Here is a 14,995-nt window from a genome sequence, read left to right as displayed (position 1 = left end):
GGCCACTGGTCACAGAGGAGAGGGAAAGTGTGGAGGCACGGCGAGAGGTACTGGGGTGTGTTACCAGTCCGGTCCGGCCCGTTCCTGATCCCTGCGTAGGGCCAGTGGTGTGTGTCCCCAGTACGGTCCGGCCTGTTCCTGTTCCTCGCATCGAGCCTGTGGTGCGTGTCGTCAGCCCGGTCCGGCCCGTTCCTGCTCTCCGCACCAAGTCTGTGGTGCGCGTCGCCAGCCCGGTCCGGCCCGTTCCTGCTCTCCGCACCAAGTCTGTGGTGCGCGTCGCCAGCCCGGCCCGGCCTGTTCCTGCTCCCCGCACCAAACCTGTGGTGCGCGTCGCCAGCCCGGTCCGGCCCGTTCCTGCTCTCCGCACCAAGTCTGTGGTGCGCGTCGCCAGCCCGGCCCGGCCTGTTCCTGCTCCCCGCACCAAACCTGTGGTGCGCGTCGCCAGCCCGGCCCGGCCTGTTCCTGCTCCCCGCACCAAGTCTGTGGTGCGTTTCGTCAGCCCTGTCCGGCTCGTTCCTGCTCTCCGCACCAAGTCTGTGGTGCGCGTCGCCAGCCCATTCCGGTCCATTCCTGCTCCACGCACCATTCCAGGGGTGTGTATCGTCAGCCCGGTCCGGTCCGTTCCTGTTCCACGCACCAAGCCAGGGGCGATTGTCGTCAGTCCGGCTCCGGCCAGCGGGGCTAGACAGGACCAGGGGTACTTTGGGGGGTTGGAGAGGAAGTGGGGATCAAGCCCGGAGCCGGAGCCGCCGCCGAGGAGGAATGCCCACCCAGCCCTCCCCTGTTGCTCGTATTTAGGCGCGGTCGCAGTCCGCGCCTTTAGGGGGGGGTACTGTCACACCCTGGCTCGGGGACTCATTATGTTGAGCCAGGGTGTGTTCATTCTATGTTTTCTGTTTCTTTGGTGGGTGTTCTAGGTTGTCTATTTTCTATGTTTGCCGGTGTGACTCCCAATCAGAGGCAACGAGTGTCAGCTGTCGGCTGGTTGTCTCTGATTGGGAGCCATATTTAATCTGTCTGTTTTTCTTTCGGGTTGTGGGATTTTGTTCGTGTGTGTTCGTGTTGTACCATAGACGTCACGCATTCGTTGTTTATTGTTTTGTTCGTGTGAGCATTTAATAAATAGAATATGTTCACTCGCAACGCTGTGCCTTGGTCTCCCTCATTAGACGATCGTGACACATCCACCCTGGGAGGGCCCCCATCAGGCGTGCCTCTTTTGGCGACTTTCCCCCCCCCTCCCGCTCTACATGATTGATCCTGCCATATTCTTGTCCCAAAGATTAGGCAATGCAAGTCTTATTACACATGGTCGGTACATTGAAACTGTGAATGGTTTATTAAATCAGTTATGGTTCCATTTATCACTCCAATGTTACTTGGACAACTGTGGCAATTCTAGTGCTAAGATATGCAAACAATTACTGACCTTTGGGGACAGGTTGCATTTATCAGACCCAAAAACCATACAGGGTGCTGTCGGGTGCCCCTGGCCACTTTTGGTGACCCTTTGTGGCACTGGCGTCTCATTCGAATGTCTTCCCTATCAACTTTCGATGGTACTTTCTGTGCCTACCATGGTGACCACGGGTAACGGGGAATCAGGGTTCGATTCCGCAGAGGGAGCCTGAGAAATGGCTACCACATCCAAGAAAGGCAGCAGGCGCGCAAATTACCCACTCCCAATTTGGGGAGGTAGTGATGAAAAATAACAATACAGGACTTCCAGAACAGGGTAGAGAACTGAGGACCCCGGTCGGAGACCATGTCCAATGGGAGTCCATGGATCCGGAAGACGTGCTGCACCATGAGCTGGGCCGTCTCTTTGGCGGAGGGTAGCTTGGGGAGAGGAATGAGGTGGGCGGCTTTGGAAAACCGGGCCACAACTGTCAGGAAGGCGGTGTGCCATCAGACGGGGGAAGACCAGTGACAAAGTCTAGGGATATGTGAGACCAGGGACGGTGAGGAACAGACAGAGGTTGGAGGAGACCAGCCAGAGCTTGCTGAGGAGTCTTTTTCTGCGCACAGATCGTGCAGTTGGTGACAAACGTGGAGACGTCAGGAACCATGGTAGACCACCAAAAACGTTGTCGCACAAAGGCCAGGGTCCGACGGGAGCCCGGGTGGCAGGCAAGCCTGGTGGAGTGGGCCCACTCCAGGACCGAAGAGCGGACAGCGTCAGGAACAAACATCTGGTTATCTGGGCCACCCCTGGGGTTCAGCTGGGAATGCTGCACCACCCAGACCTCCTTCCCTATTCCCCACCTGAGTGCCGTCGCCAAGCACGAGGTGGGAAGGATGGTCTCGGATTCCGGGGTTGTAGCCGCGGGGCTATAGTGGCGTGACAGTGCATCTGGCTTGACATTCTTGGATCCCGGTCGGTATGAGAGGGAGAAGTTGAACCGGGTGAAAGGCAGAGCCCACCTAGCTTGTCTGGAATTGAGACGCTTGGCGGTACGGAGATATTCCAAGTTCTTGTGGTCTGTCCACACAATGAACGGATGTTCCGCCCCCTCCAGCCAGTGCCTCCACTCCTCCAATGCCATCTTCACCGTGAGAAGCTCACGGTTCCCCACATCGTAATTCCTCTCTGTGGTGTTGAGGCGATGGGAGAAGAAGGCGCAGGGATGTAACTTGAGGTCCAGGGCCGAACGCTGGTACAGGACCGCACCCACTCCGACATCTGAAGCATCGGCCTCCACCACGAACTGGCGGGACGGGTCAGTATCACAAATATGCAAAAGTAGAGAAAATTAGAAAAATACTTTTTCATAGCACTGTATATATACAGTTGAATTCGGAAGTTTACATACACCTTAGCCAAATACATTTAAACTCAGTTTATCACAATTCCTGACATTTAATCCTAGTAAAAATTCCCTGTCTTAGGTCAGTTAGGATCACCACTTTATTTGAAGAATGTGAAATGTCAGAATAATAGTAGAGAGAATTATTTATTTCAGCTTTTATTTATTTCATCACATTCTCAGTGGGTCAGAAGTTTACATACACTCAATAGTATTTGGTAGCATTGCCTTAAAATTGTTTAACTTGGGTCAAACGTTTCGGGTAGCCTTCCACAAGCTTCCCACAATAAGTTGTGTGAATTTTGGCCCATTCCTCCTGACAGAGCTGGTGTAACTGAGTCAGGTTTGTAGGCCTCCTTGCTCGCACACGCTTTTTCAGTTCTGTCCACAAATGTTCTGAGGACAGGGCTTTGTGATGGCCACTCCAATACCTTCACTTTGTTGTCCTTAAGCCATTTTGCCACAACTTTGGAAGTATGCTTGGGGTCATTGTCCATTTGGAAGACCCATTTGCGACCAAGCTTTAACTTCCTGTCTGATGTCTTGAGATGTTGCTTCAATATATCCACATAATTTTCCTTCCTCATGATGCCATCTATTTTGTGAAGTGCACCAGTCCCTCCTGCAGTAAGGCACCCCCACAGCATGATGCTGCCTCCCCCGTGCTTCACGGTTGGGATGGTGTTCTTCGGCTTGCAAGCATCCCCGTTTCTCCTCCAAACATAATGATGGTCATTATGGCCAAACAGTTATATTTTTGTTTCATCAGACCAGAGGACATTTCTCCAAAAAGTACGATCTTTGTCCCCATGTGCAGTTGCAAACCGTAGTCTGGCTTTTTTATGGCGGTTTTGGAGCAGTGGCTTCTTCCTTGCTGAGCGGCCTTTCAGGTTATGTCGATATAGGACTAGTTTTACTGTTGATATAGATACTTTTGTACCTGTTTCCTCCAGCATCTTCACAAGGTCCTTTGCTGTTGTTCTGGGATTGATTTGCACTTTTCGCACCAAAGTACGTTCATCTCTAGGAGGCAGAATGCGTCTCCTTCCTGAGCGGTATGACGGCTGCGTGGTCCCATGGTGTTTATACTTGTGTACTATTGTTTGTACAGATGAACGTGGTACCTTCAGGCATTTGAGAATTGCTCCCAAGGATGAACCAGACTTGTGGAGGTCCACAATTCTTTTTCTGAGGTCTTGGCTGATTTCTTTAGATTTTCCCATGATGTCAAGCAAAGAGGCACTGAGTTTGAAGGTAGGCCTTGAAATACATCCACAGGTACACCTCCAATTGACTCAAATGATGTCAATTAGCCTATCAGAAGCTTCTAAAGCCATGACATCATTTTCTGGAATTGTCCAAGCTGTTTAAAGGCACAGTCAACTTAGTGTATGTAAACTTCTGACCCACTGGAATTGTGATACAGTGAATTATAAGTGAAATAATCTGTCTGTAAACAATTGTTGGAAAAATTACTTGTGTCATGCACAAAGAAGATGTATTAGCAGACCATATAGACTTCTGTAGAACAGGCAAATAAAAAAAAATCTGCATCTCTGCTTTGGCAGAAAAGGTTGTTTTATAATTAAGAACAGCATCTTGTAGGATTCAATAGTTGGAATTGTAAAAGTTGTTGCCCTGTCCCTTTCTCTGTGATCGTCATTCTAATGTAATCCAGAAAGCAAAACCTTGTCCTCAAACATTTACATCAAAAGGTGTAAAGTTATGGACAAAGACCCAAAACAGCCACAACAAATTAAATATTTGTATTGATCAAATACATTTACGTCATTTAGCAGACGCTCTTATCCAGAGCGACTTACAAATTGGTGCATTCACCTTATAGCCAGTGGGATAACCACTTTACAATATTATTATTATTATATTTTGGGGGGGTGTGGTAAGGGGGGGGTAGAAGGATTACTTTATCCTATCCATTTTTACATTTACTTAGTCATTTAGCAGACGCGCTTATCCAGAGCGACTTACAGTTAGTGAATACATATATTCTAACATTTTTTTTATACTGCCCCCCCCCCCGTGGGAATCAAACCCACAACCCTGGCGTTGCAAACGCCATGCTCTATCAACTGAGCTACATCCCTGCCGGCCATTCCCTCCCCTACCCTGGACGACGCTGGGCCAATTGTGCACCGCCCATGAGTCTCCCGGTCGCGGCCGGCTGCGACAGAGCCTGGATTCGAACCAGGATCTCTAGTGGCACAGTTAGCACCGCGATGCAGTGCCTTAGACCACTGCGCCACTCAGGAGTATAACATGGAAAACAACCACTTTTTGTGCAGTATTAATTTACCATACTTACAAACCACTAAATGTAAATACTGTATTGTACATATGCTGGTCATCTATTTGTACCTGTAGACTTTCCATCAGCATGAAGAAAAAAATGCACAAAACAGTAATTGAGTACACTGCGACATCAATTGGTTTGTGATGATGTGATGTGATGATGTGTCTCAGTTGGTAGAGCATGGCGCTTGCAATGCTAGGGTTGTGGGTTCGAATCCCACGGGGACCAGTATGAAAATGTATACACTCACTATTGTAAGTTGCTCTGGATATTATTTTTCAACTGGAAACATTTAACAAGCAAGTATTTTTATGTTCCACAAGTATTATCAGTTTAACTGTTTTATACAGATAATTATCAGACTCAAGTTGCAAAATGGAAAAATAGGGTTAAGTTGTTAAAATAAAATAAAAAGAATAAACAGAACCACTTTTCAGGAGGATACAGACAGGTCAAGAAGTATGCTTAGACATGCAGAAAAATACTTGGTTTAAACGTAATCTGGCACCTTATGATAATATCATGATTTTTTAAAATGTTGTATTACATACCTACAGCATAAAAGAGGGAGATATATTATTTCTAATGATGTCAACTTTATTTCTCAACTCCTTATATTGAGCAAATTACACTCAGAGATAATTACACTCACTGTATCTGACATAGGCTTAGCACCCCCCCCCCCCCCCCCCCCCCCCGCAAGTTACGCACCTGCCTATATAGCCCTATGTTGGATACAATGCTGCAGTTGTGAAACAAAGAAAGTAAAATAAATAAATACAATTGATCTACTTGTGTCAGTATATTTTAATTATGGAATGATTTGATATGGTTTTATCAAAATGTTTGAGAAGGCTATACTGATGTTATGTAGTGCGGACCTGGTACAACGCCATAAAACATTGCAATATAGAGTCAACACCATAAATGCGTTAAAATCGCCTATACATTTACCAGACGGAAGTGTTATTACATTTATGGTGGGGAAAACTTTTTTTTTTCAGCAAACCTATTTTAACAGTCCTGGTATTTTCTTAATGTGGTACCTGAGATGGTGCGAGAAACTGGGATCGTCAGATTCGCTGCACATGATGTCACCTGTAAGGCTACTGCACTCAGTATAACCCTTTTTTTCTAAGGGTGTAGCTAGCTCACAGGTAGCCTATAAGAGCGACCGCACCTTGCGCCTGCGGCTTTACTATTGACATGTTTAGTGCGCAAGACAAGAGAGATAGCCTAGACCTCATTTATATTCTTCAGCGTACAGAAATAGGATCTAATACTGACTTTATTCGAGGAGGACAATCCTAACGAAACATTTTACAGGTTTGAATTCATACATTAACTTTGTGTATTGATGAGATACATATTTAAATAACATGAGGGTCTTGCCGAGTAAAACATTTGATTGATTATAATTCTAAATAGCCCACATAAACTATGCGGATTAATATTTGAAATGTTTTGCCTTCATTCATATTTGAAATGTTTGCCTTCATTAATATTTGGCCTATGAATCCTATTTATAGGCCTTTTTTCTTTTGTTGAATGAATGGGTGCTTTTGACTTCAACACATTATTTTTATTTAAAATAGTAGGCCTAGACATTTTATTTCGTCAAACTTCGTATAGGCTACTTTTAGCCTACTCTTGTTTGCGTTGCTAAAATAATGTCAGTGGTGTAGCCTATATGATCATCTGATGTTGTAATATACTATTTTGTAATATAAGCCTAATGAGCCTAACCATTATTTCGATTAAACACATATTTTTAATTTGAAAAATCAAATACTGTATCTGTCGGTATTGGCTTAAGCTATTTGTCCTTTTGCTAAAATTAACATTATCATAATGCAATTCATTCCGTTTTGGACTCTTGAGCTTAATATTTAATATGCCAAATTGAATTTATTTCAAAATAAAAAAGTCATTAAATGTAGACAGGAAATAAATACAATAAAGTAGTCTCCATGGTTAAACAAATAGGCTACAACGAAATCGTAAACGAAACGAAAAGTGTGTTAATACGTTTTCAACTTGCGTTTGATGTATAGCATGTTATTAATTCCTTATTAGCCTAAATGTATAACTATTCTTAGTTTTGTATTATCATCATTATTACGTTTTAATGTGGGCTATAAATAGGGCCATGATCACACTGTCATTCGTATCAGCCTACTTTGCTTAGGGCTTCATCGTAATAGCGTTATGTGAATATCACACCTGAAAAATAAAAGTTAGCTTTCTTTGATCAGAGTGAGAGATGGATTCGCAGACTAAGGCTGCGCCGATGCGCGTGCTCGTCACGGGCGGATCCGGATTGGTCGGGAAGGCCATCGAGCACGTGGTGAAACAAGAAGGCGGCTGTCTCGAGGGCGAACAGTGGACCTTCCTCTGCTCCAAAGAAGCCAACCTCGTGTAAGTTATGTCACATAAACCTCATATTCTCAGCAGAGCTGGTCTGAGGCTTGGTCGTTCCAGATAAAAATGACCTAATCTATATAGAGATGCCATGATCCCATAGTCTACATGCCCGAGAAACACCAGCATGTCTGTTCTACATAACATATTTCTATAGGAAATGTATGTCACGTTGCACTGTATGAAACCCTGGTTTAAATATTTGTAAATTCCTGTTATGACCCTTTTGCTTCTGGGACTGGTTTTGTGGTTCCAACAGAAACGAAATGGATAAAAGAAGTCCAAAAAAGAAGTTCACTCCTGGAAAAATTATTATATTCTCTACTATTCAATTATTTTCTATTCAATTCTATAGATAGATGGATTGATGGATAGATACAGTATATAGGTAGAGTTTCTATATAGTTCCTGTTGGAACCACATTAAATGTTTAGCTAATTACATTTGTGCATGCATACTTTTATGAGATTGATGTGTTTTCCATTAAATAGGATGATGATGATGATGAATGATGACAGTTGTACAATGTTCTGCCAGAGATCTACAACAGACAATAGCAGTTTTTAAGAAGTATCGGCCCACCCATGTCATCCACCTGGCTGCCAAGGTGGGAGGACTCTACCTTCACATGAAGGAGAACCTACACTTTCTGGTGAGATTCATTATCTAACTACCCAGTGTGTTTCAATACCTAGGCTATATGTTTCAGTCCTAAAGTACATTTGTTCAATCAGGGATGGGACTAGAAATTCGGACCGGGCATTTCTAACTCACCGGACCATTTTTTTCCTCAAAGCTCCCACACTGGCCCATTTTTTAACCTAGAGGCCCCAATTGTTAACCAAATAATGATCATTCTGTACAAAACCCCCAATTTAGACAAGCCGATGGGCTGAAGATGGAACCAGCCCATCTGGCATTTTGCCTGAACTGTCCAAAGGTCGGTCCGTTTCTGTGTTCAATTCTGTCGAGTATTTTGTTCAGATCAGTGACTTTTGGTCCCATAGCCTAGTATAATATTGAATGACACAAAACCGATACATCGAAACATACTATATGACAAAATATTTGTGTGTACTGTATTTGTTCTGTGTAGTTATGTCATATACAGTGTGTTTGTTTTGTGTTGTTCAGTACGTTTGTTGTCACAGCATTGCCGTGAAATGGTTTGTTTTATCTAGCTACCGGTTGACTGTAACTAAATATAAATGTCCATGTTTGCCTGGTGTCGTAGAAATATTTGACTGAAAAGTAGTCAACTTAAAGATATTTCTCAAGAGACCGGAGCTTGTGAATCCAATAATTAGACTTTATTGCATAATAAAGCCGAGCTTGCTCCATTGTACAACTGTCTCTCTTTTGCTTAGAGATCTCTTATATAACACACAAATGCACAGTCATGTATACATAGCTTACAAAGCTACTTCCCAAAGCTACTGATTAACTTCTTTAACTGCCATGCCACTATTATCTTTCAAAGTCCAACAACACATTTCTCTTCCCCTTATCTCATTATATTGGTGACGTGGCTCAGACACTTTAAAAAATAAAATGCATACATTCATTAAAGCATGTTTACACATTGTATTGACTATATTCCTTATTTAAACATGCATCTGGACTTATAAAATGTCAATCATGTTTACTATATTTTACTTTTGACATTTCCCAACATTTTGCCTTAATGATACATAATTTATTACTATACTGGCTGGGCAACAATCTAGGCTGACATTTAGTTGAACTTGTCAAAGCGAAGTTTACACAGTGACTTTGTTGCCACACTTCTTAATCTTATTCCGAAAGGGTATTCATCCATCTGTGAGGAGAGTTTACAGGGGAGCTTGTTATCACAGTATCCAAATGCATTCTTTGAATTCATTTGTGGGAAAACAAGTTATTGTGTAAAGCCGTAATACGGGTTTGATTGAATTGAGACCACAGTGTTTTGCCTTCACAGAGGGACAACCTTCGCATCAATGACAACGTGCTGCAGACGTCTCACGAAATGGGCGTCATCAAGGTGGTGTCCTGCCTGTCCAGCTGCATCTTTCCTGACAAGACCACCTACCCTATCGATGAGAGCATGGTGAGTTGAACAACCAATAAGACCCTATCAATGAGAGCATGTTGAGTTTAATACTAAAATACTAGGGTTGCATCGCATGGCACCCAATTCACTATATAGTGCATTACTTTTGACCAGAGCCCTAATGGCCCTAGTCAAAAGAAGGAGATCAACAGTATAGGAAGCCTATGTGCCCAGTGACAGTATAACTACTGTATGTTTGGGAACCTCTGGCCCTTCAAAATGTGATTTTTAAGAAAAGCTGGTGTATGATCACTCATGCTTTCCTCCCCTTCACACAGATCCACAATGGGCCTCCACACGACTCAAACTTTGGCTACTCACATGCCAAAAGAATGATTGATATTCAGAACAGGTGAGCTGGTGACTAATCGGTTACCTGTGCAGGTACATTGTAGCTCAGCTGGTAGAGCACGGCGCTTGTAACGCCAAGGTAGTGGGTTCGATCCCCGGGACCACCCATACACAAAAATGTATGCACGCATGACTGTAAGTCGCTTTGGATAAAAGCGTCTGCTAAATGGCATATTATATTATATTATATTACATTAGCACACAGTTTAAAGACCCACTCCAGCCTCCCTAGCACCTCATTTATCACCTGATTTACTTAACAAAAGGTGCATTTCAGTAGCTGGTACAGGTCCCTCATTACATGACACAACCCAGTTAGCACATAAAGTTCTGAGAACCATATGTTTCTTAGAGCTTGGTGAGAGCGTGGTTGTCCAATGTTTATTTTCATTATAACCTTCCGACAATGTTCTGGGAATCGTGCAGGATACCCAGCTAGCACATACATTTCTGAGAACCATATGTTTCTTAGGTGGGAATTTCAGTACTTCAGCATAACGTTTCCTACAGGTTTCCTCATGGTTCTATTTAAAGTAATGTTCTCAAATTGTTCAGAGAACATTAAGAAACAACATTCTTCTGTGGGAATTTCAGTACTTCAGCAAATCAAATCAAAATGTATTTGTCACATGCGCCGAATACAACAGGTGTAGACCTTACCGTGAAATGCTTACTTGCAAGCCCTTAACCAAAAATGCAGTTTTTTGAAAATAGAATTAAGAAAATATTTACTAAGTAAACAAAACATTTTTTAAAAAAGTAACAGGTTTCCTCAAGGTTCGATTTAGTCATATTCTCAGAACATTAAGAAAACTTTCCATAAAAACCACAAGAACGTTCTAAGAATGTTATTTATAAACATATACATTCTGTTCTCAGCGTCAACAAAACTCTCTATCCTCTATCTTGTTAAGTGAGTTCAGGTATGTTGGCCCCACTCACTAATTGGCCACACCTGATCTTTATGAGTGCTTGTTTCATTTGAAATGGGATCTGTTTGAATAGACTAAAATGAACAGCTTTGTATAAGTTACAAAATATGGCATGCTAGCTAAATCCTGGTGGCGCAGTTGACTAATTCCATAGATTGCAAACAGAAGGTTCAAAGGTTCAAATCTCACTGGGTCCGTGCCACAATAAAAAAGAGATGTGTTTGCATGATTAATGCCTAAGCAAATACATTTCCATGTGTCCCATCTGTGCTTGGTGTTCAAAACAATTAACCTATCATAGCAGTGTTATTAAAAGTTTTATTGAAACATGTTCTCAGAACGTTATTTAATTACCTTCAAATAACCTATAATTTCTGTTCTCAGAACATTAATAAAACCTCCCAGGAAAACTTTCAGGGAACCATAGGAAAACGTTCTCATAACTTCCCTGCAACCAAAAAATGAATGTTCCCAAAACAGGCAACATTTTCACTTTCGTTTTCAGAACGTTTAAAAAATGTCAGTTTCACCGGTCAGGAAACTTATGGCTTTGTTCCCAGAACCAATGGGAAACCAAAAACGTAGGTTCCCACAACTTCCAAGGAACCAAATATGCTAGCTGGGAAGTGGGGGGTGGGCCTTTCCTCTTTTGTCCTCTATTGCTCTTCTATTGTTCTGGGAAGCAAGGGGGAAGGCCAATGACATCAGTGTGCATCCAATTTCAATTTAAGGGGCTTTATTAGAATGGGAAACATGTGTTTACATTGCCAAAGCAAGTGAAATAGATAATAAACAAAAGTGAAATAAACAATACAAAGTTAACAGTAAACATTACACTCACAAAAGTTCCAAAAGAATAAAGACATTACAAGTGTCATATTATGTCTATATACAGTGTTGTAATGATGTGCAAATAGTACAAAAGGGAAAATAAACACAGCCGTTTTCCATCATCCCAACCCCTTGACTTGCCAACTCCTGCCATTGTGTTGAAAAAAACACCATTTTGCAAAAAATATATGTTTTTACCCTTAAGGGTGTGTACCTTTTACTGTATGTATACTTGGAATATTGTTTTTCAACGGGAAAGTAAAAAAATAGCTGGAGTGGGTCTTTAAATGTTCAAACCACAACATGATTGTGTGTGTGTGTGTGTGTGTTTGTGTTTGTATGTGTGTGTGGGCTTGATTGACAACAGGGGATACTTTGCACAGCATGGGCGTCGCTACACCGCCGTAATCCCGACTAACGTGTATGGTCCCTATGACAACTTCAACTTTGAAAATGGTCACGTGCTGTCGGCACTCATGCACAAGACACATGCTGCTAAAAGTAAGTAACACACACACTACTTGTACGCACTCACGCAAATACACACACACACACACACACACACACACACACACACACACACACACACACACACACACACACAGACACACACACACACACACACACACACTTACTCCTTTCTACTCTCCTTCTGACAGAGGAGGGAACCCCTCTACAGGTGTGGGGCTCCGGAACACCCAGGAGACAATTCATCTACTCTCTGGTAGGTTTAGTGAATTACTCTGTGTGTGTGTGTCAGTGCATGTCAGATATGTGTGTGTATGCATTACATCAGTGTGTGTGTGTGTGTTCTCTCAGGATGTAGCGCGTCTGTTCCTCTGGGTGCTGCGGGAGTATGATGAGATTGACCCCATCATTCTCTCTGGTGAGTCCAACATGGTGTGTGTGGGTGGGTGGGTGATCAGTCAATGTGTGTGTGTACAGTATGCAACTGGACCAATCTCCTTTGACACTTGTCTCTCACAGTGGGGGAGGAGGAGGAGCTCCCCATCAAGGACACCGTAGATATGATTGCAGATGCCCTGGACTTCAAAGGTCAAATAGTTGTATCCTTCCATAGGCTGTATACTCCTGATAGGAGTTGCCCCCAGGCACAGATCTAGGATCAGCATATCCTCCCCAAATCCAAACCTCAAGTTTGACCTTAGATCAGTGTCTAGAGCCAATCTAGTAGAATCCTTAGTACAACACCAGCAACCACATCTAGAGGTTCATTACACCTGTTGGACTGACAGACTTACAGTTGTAGTAGGTTAAAAGCCCACTCGGGCTGGCTACCCCCCATATCTGTTGTACTGTAACTATGTAATCTCCCTGTCCTTTGCCTATTGTGACCCTTGACCCCTGACATCAGTTCGACACCAGCAAGTCAGACGGTCAGATGAAGAAGACGGCCAGCAATGCCAAGCTGCGACGCTACCTCCCTGACTTCACCTTCACGCCGCTCTCTGAAGGTCAGAGATCAAAACACTGAGGGATGCATTTTCTGTCCAGAAAACAACTCAATATTGTAGTGGGAATTAGTTGCCTTGTAAATAACACTGACACATTACCACATGATATTTGATACCTATCCGGTTATCAATAGTTTTATGATTATGATGAAAGGAACGTTCATGGTAATTAAACCACTCTTCCAAAATGCACAGTATCCATATATGACAGATTGTGTCTCTCCTCCCCTACAGGTATCAAGAAGACCTGTGATTGGTTCGTGAACAACTACGACATAGCCCGAACATGAAGACCAATGAAGATAGAGACATGAAGATTGTTTAATGAAAAAGACTAGGGCTACGTCCCAATACTACTACTGTGCCTTCCTTCTCTTGTGTCCTTTCCTTCATGTCAACTGATAAGTGAACGTTCTGGATAGGTTTCACCATATGGCCGGTTAATTTCTGTCAGATCAGTGGTCATGAAGGAAAGGCACACAGCACTCACAATCTCTGTGAAAGTGGAGGCAGGTATACCCCACCTTGTTGTTCTCCCCAGCACTGTCTGGAAGCAATTTTGGATCCTCTCCTCTATTTGCACCGTTGATGTCAGGGATTGACATTAAGGTCTGAAAGGCTCTTGTCCATCGGACAGCAGTATATTTTTGGTGGTTGCCTGATGATTATTGTCACTTGCCAGAAAATGTTTATGTAGTTGTTTACACGCAAAATGATCAATTAAAGGGATACTTGGGGATTTTGGCAATGAGGCACTTTATCTACTTCCCCAGAGTTAGTTGAACTTGTGGATACCATTTTTATGTCTCTATGTCCAGTATAAAGGAACTTAGAGGTAGTTTCGTGAGCCAATGCTAACTAGCATTAGTGCAATGACTGGAAGTCTATGGGTATCTGCTAGCATGCTAGGAAGCAGAAAAATCTGTTTGGATGCGTAACTTTTGCAGAGCGTGAGACCCTCCGACAACCTGGTTGTAATTGTACCAGCTCTGGGGGAGACTTAGATTTCAAAGCACAGCTCACACCCGAGAGCAATAGGATATAGTATTGGCTGGCGCTCTGCTCGCCCTGACCAAAAGTTACGCTTCCAGTGTAGCAGGTCAAAAAAGCCCCAGTGTAGCCCCTATGTTAGGCTACTGAAATTCAGCTTTAAAAAATCACCTGCCTAATGGGGCAACCACAGAGCAGGTTCAACTTTTCCGGCGGCCATAAATGCCATAAATTGTCCGTCTTTCACTTAAACAATGGGGATGAACCAGAATGATCAATTTTAGGCTAGGTCTACTCAGAGCAGGTTCAACTTGCCCGACTGCTCAGTTCACTTGCTCCAGGCAATAGGGCAACCCTTAAGGTCAGTCCCTGATTATGTCCTTCCCTGACGGTGGCTGAAACGGTCCAGCCACCTGATCACCTATGACTACCAGTTACTATGAGCAATACTGCAGGGTAATGTGTTTACACTCAAATATATCACATTTTTATTTCAATATCTAAAATATATAGTTGAAGTGTATGATCTATTTGTGATTGAATATTGACAAAAATATTAAAGGGCTTTTTCTTGATGTAAGAATGAGGTGTCAGAGTCGTTGAGGAGAGTGATACTGTATTTCTCACTACAAAACAACAAGTATAAGCCTACAGTAAAGTAGCCTGGATCTAATCATTGGAGCCAACTGTTTCTCATCATTCACTGGCCTTGGTCCAGACACTGCAGATAATAATACTGGTTTGTATTAAAAGAAGATAGACACACCATGTGATTTATCTGGGAT

General features: G+C 43.1%; 1 protein-coding gene across 2 annotated transcripts; it reads left to right on the top strand.

The window, feature by feature from the left end:
- The first annotated feature begins 6,318 nt into the window (after nt 1-6,318).
- On the top strand, nt 6,319-14,785 carry LOC311144878 (GDP-L-fucose synthase-like). 2 transcript variants are annotated; one of them, XM_084181045.1, is made up of 11 exons: nt 6,319-6,444; nt 7,374-7,536; nt 8,077-8,191; nt 9,500-9,628; nt 9,910-9,983; nt 12,113-12,246; nt 12,405-12,469; nt 12,565-12,631; nt 12,733-12,812; nt 13,121-13,220; nt 13,455-14,785. In XM_084181045.1, exons 2-11 carry the CDS (start codon nt 7,382-7,384, stop codon nt 13,508-13,510), a joined length of 975 nt encoding a protein of 324 aa, XP_084037171.1. In that variant the 5' UTR covers nt 6,319-6,444; nt 7,374-7,381; the 3' UTR covers nt 13,511-14,785. The 2 variants fall into 2 exon arrangements, with proteins under 2 accessions (XP_084037171.1, XP_084037170.1); XM_084181044.1 differs by lacking the exons at nt 6,319-6,444; nt 7,374-7,536; nt 8,077-8,191 and adding an exon at nt 8,591-8,733.
- The last annotated feature ends 210 nt before the right edge of the window (nt 14,786-14,995 follow it).

Source organism: Coregonus lavaretus (assembly GCF_964263955.1).
Source record: "Coregonus lavaretus genome assembly, chromosome: 17".
Classification (NCBI taxonomy): domain Eukaryota; kingdom Metazoa; phylum Chordata; class Actinopteri; order Salmoniformes; family Salmonidae; genus Coregonus; species Coregonus lavaretus.
This window is presented reverse-complemented; position numbering and strand designations above follow the sequence as displayed.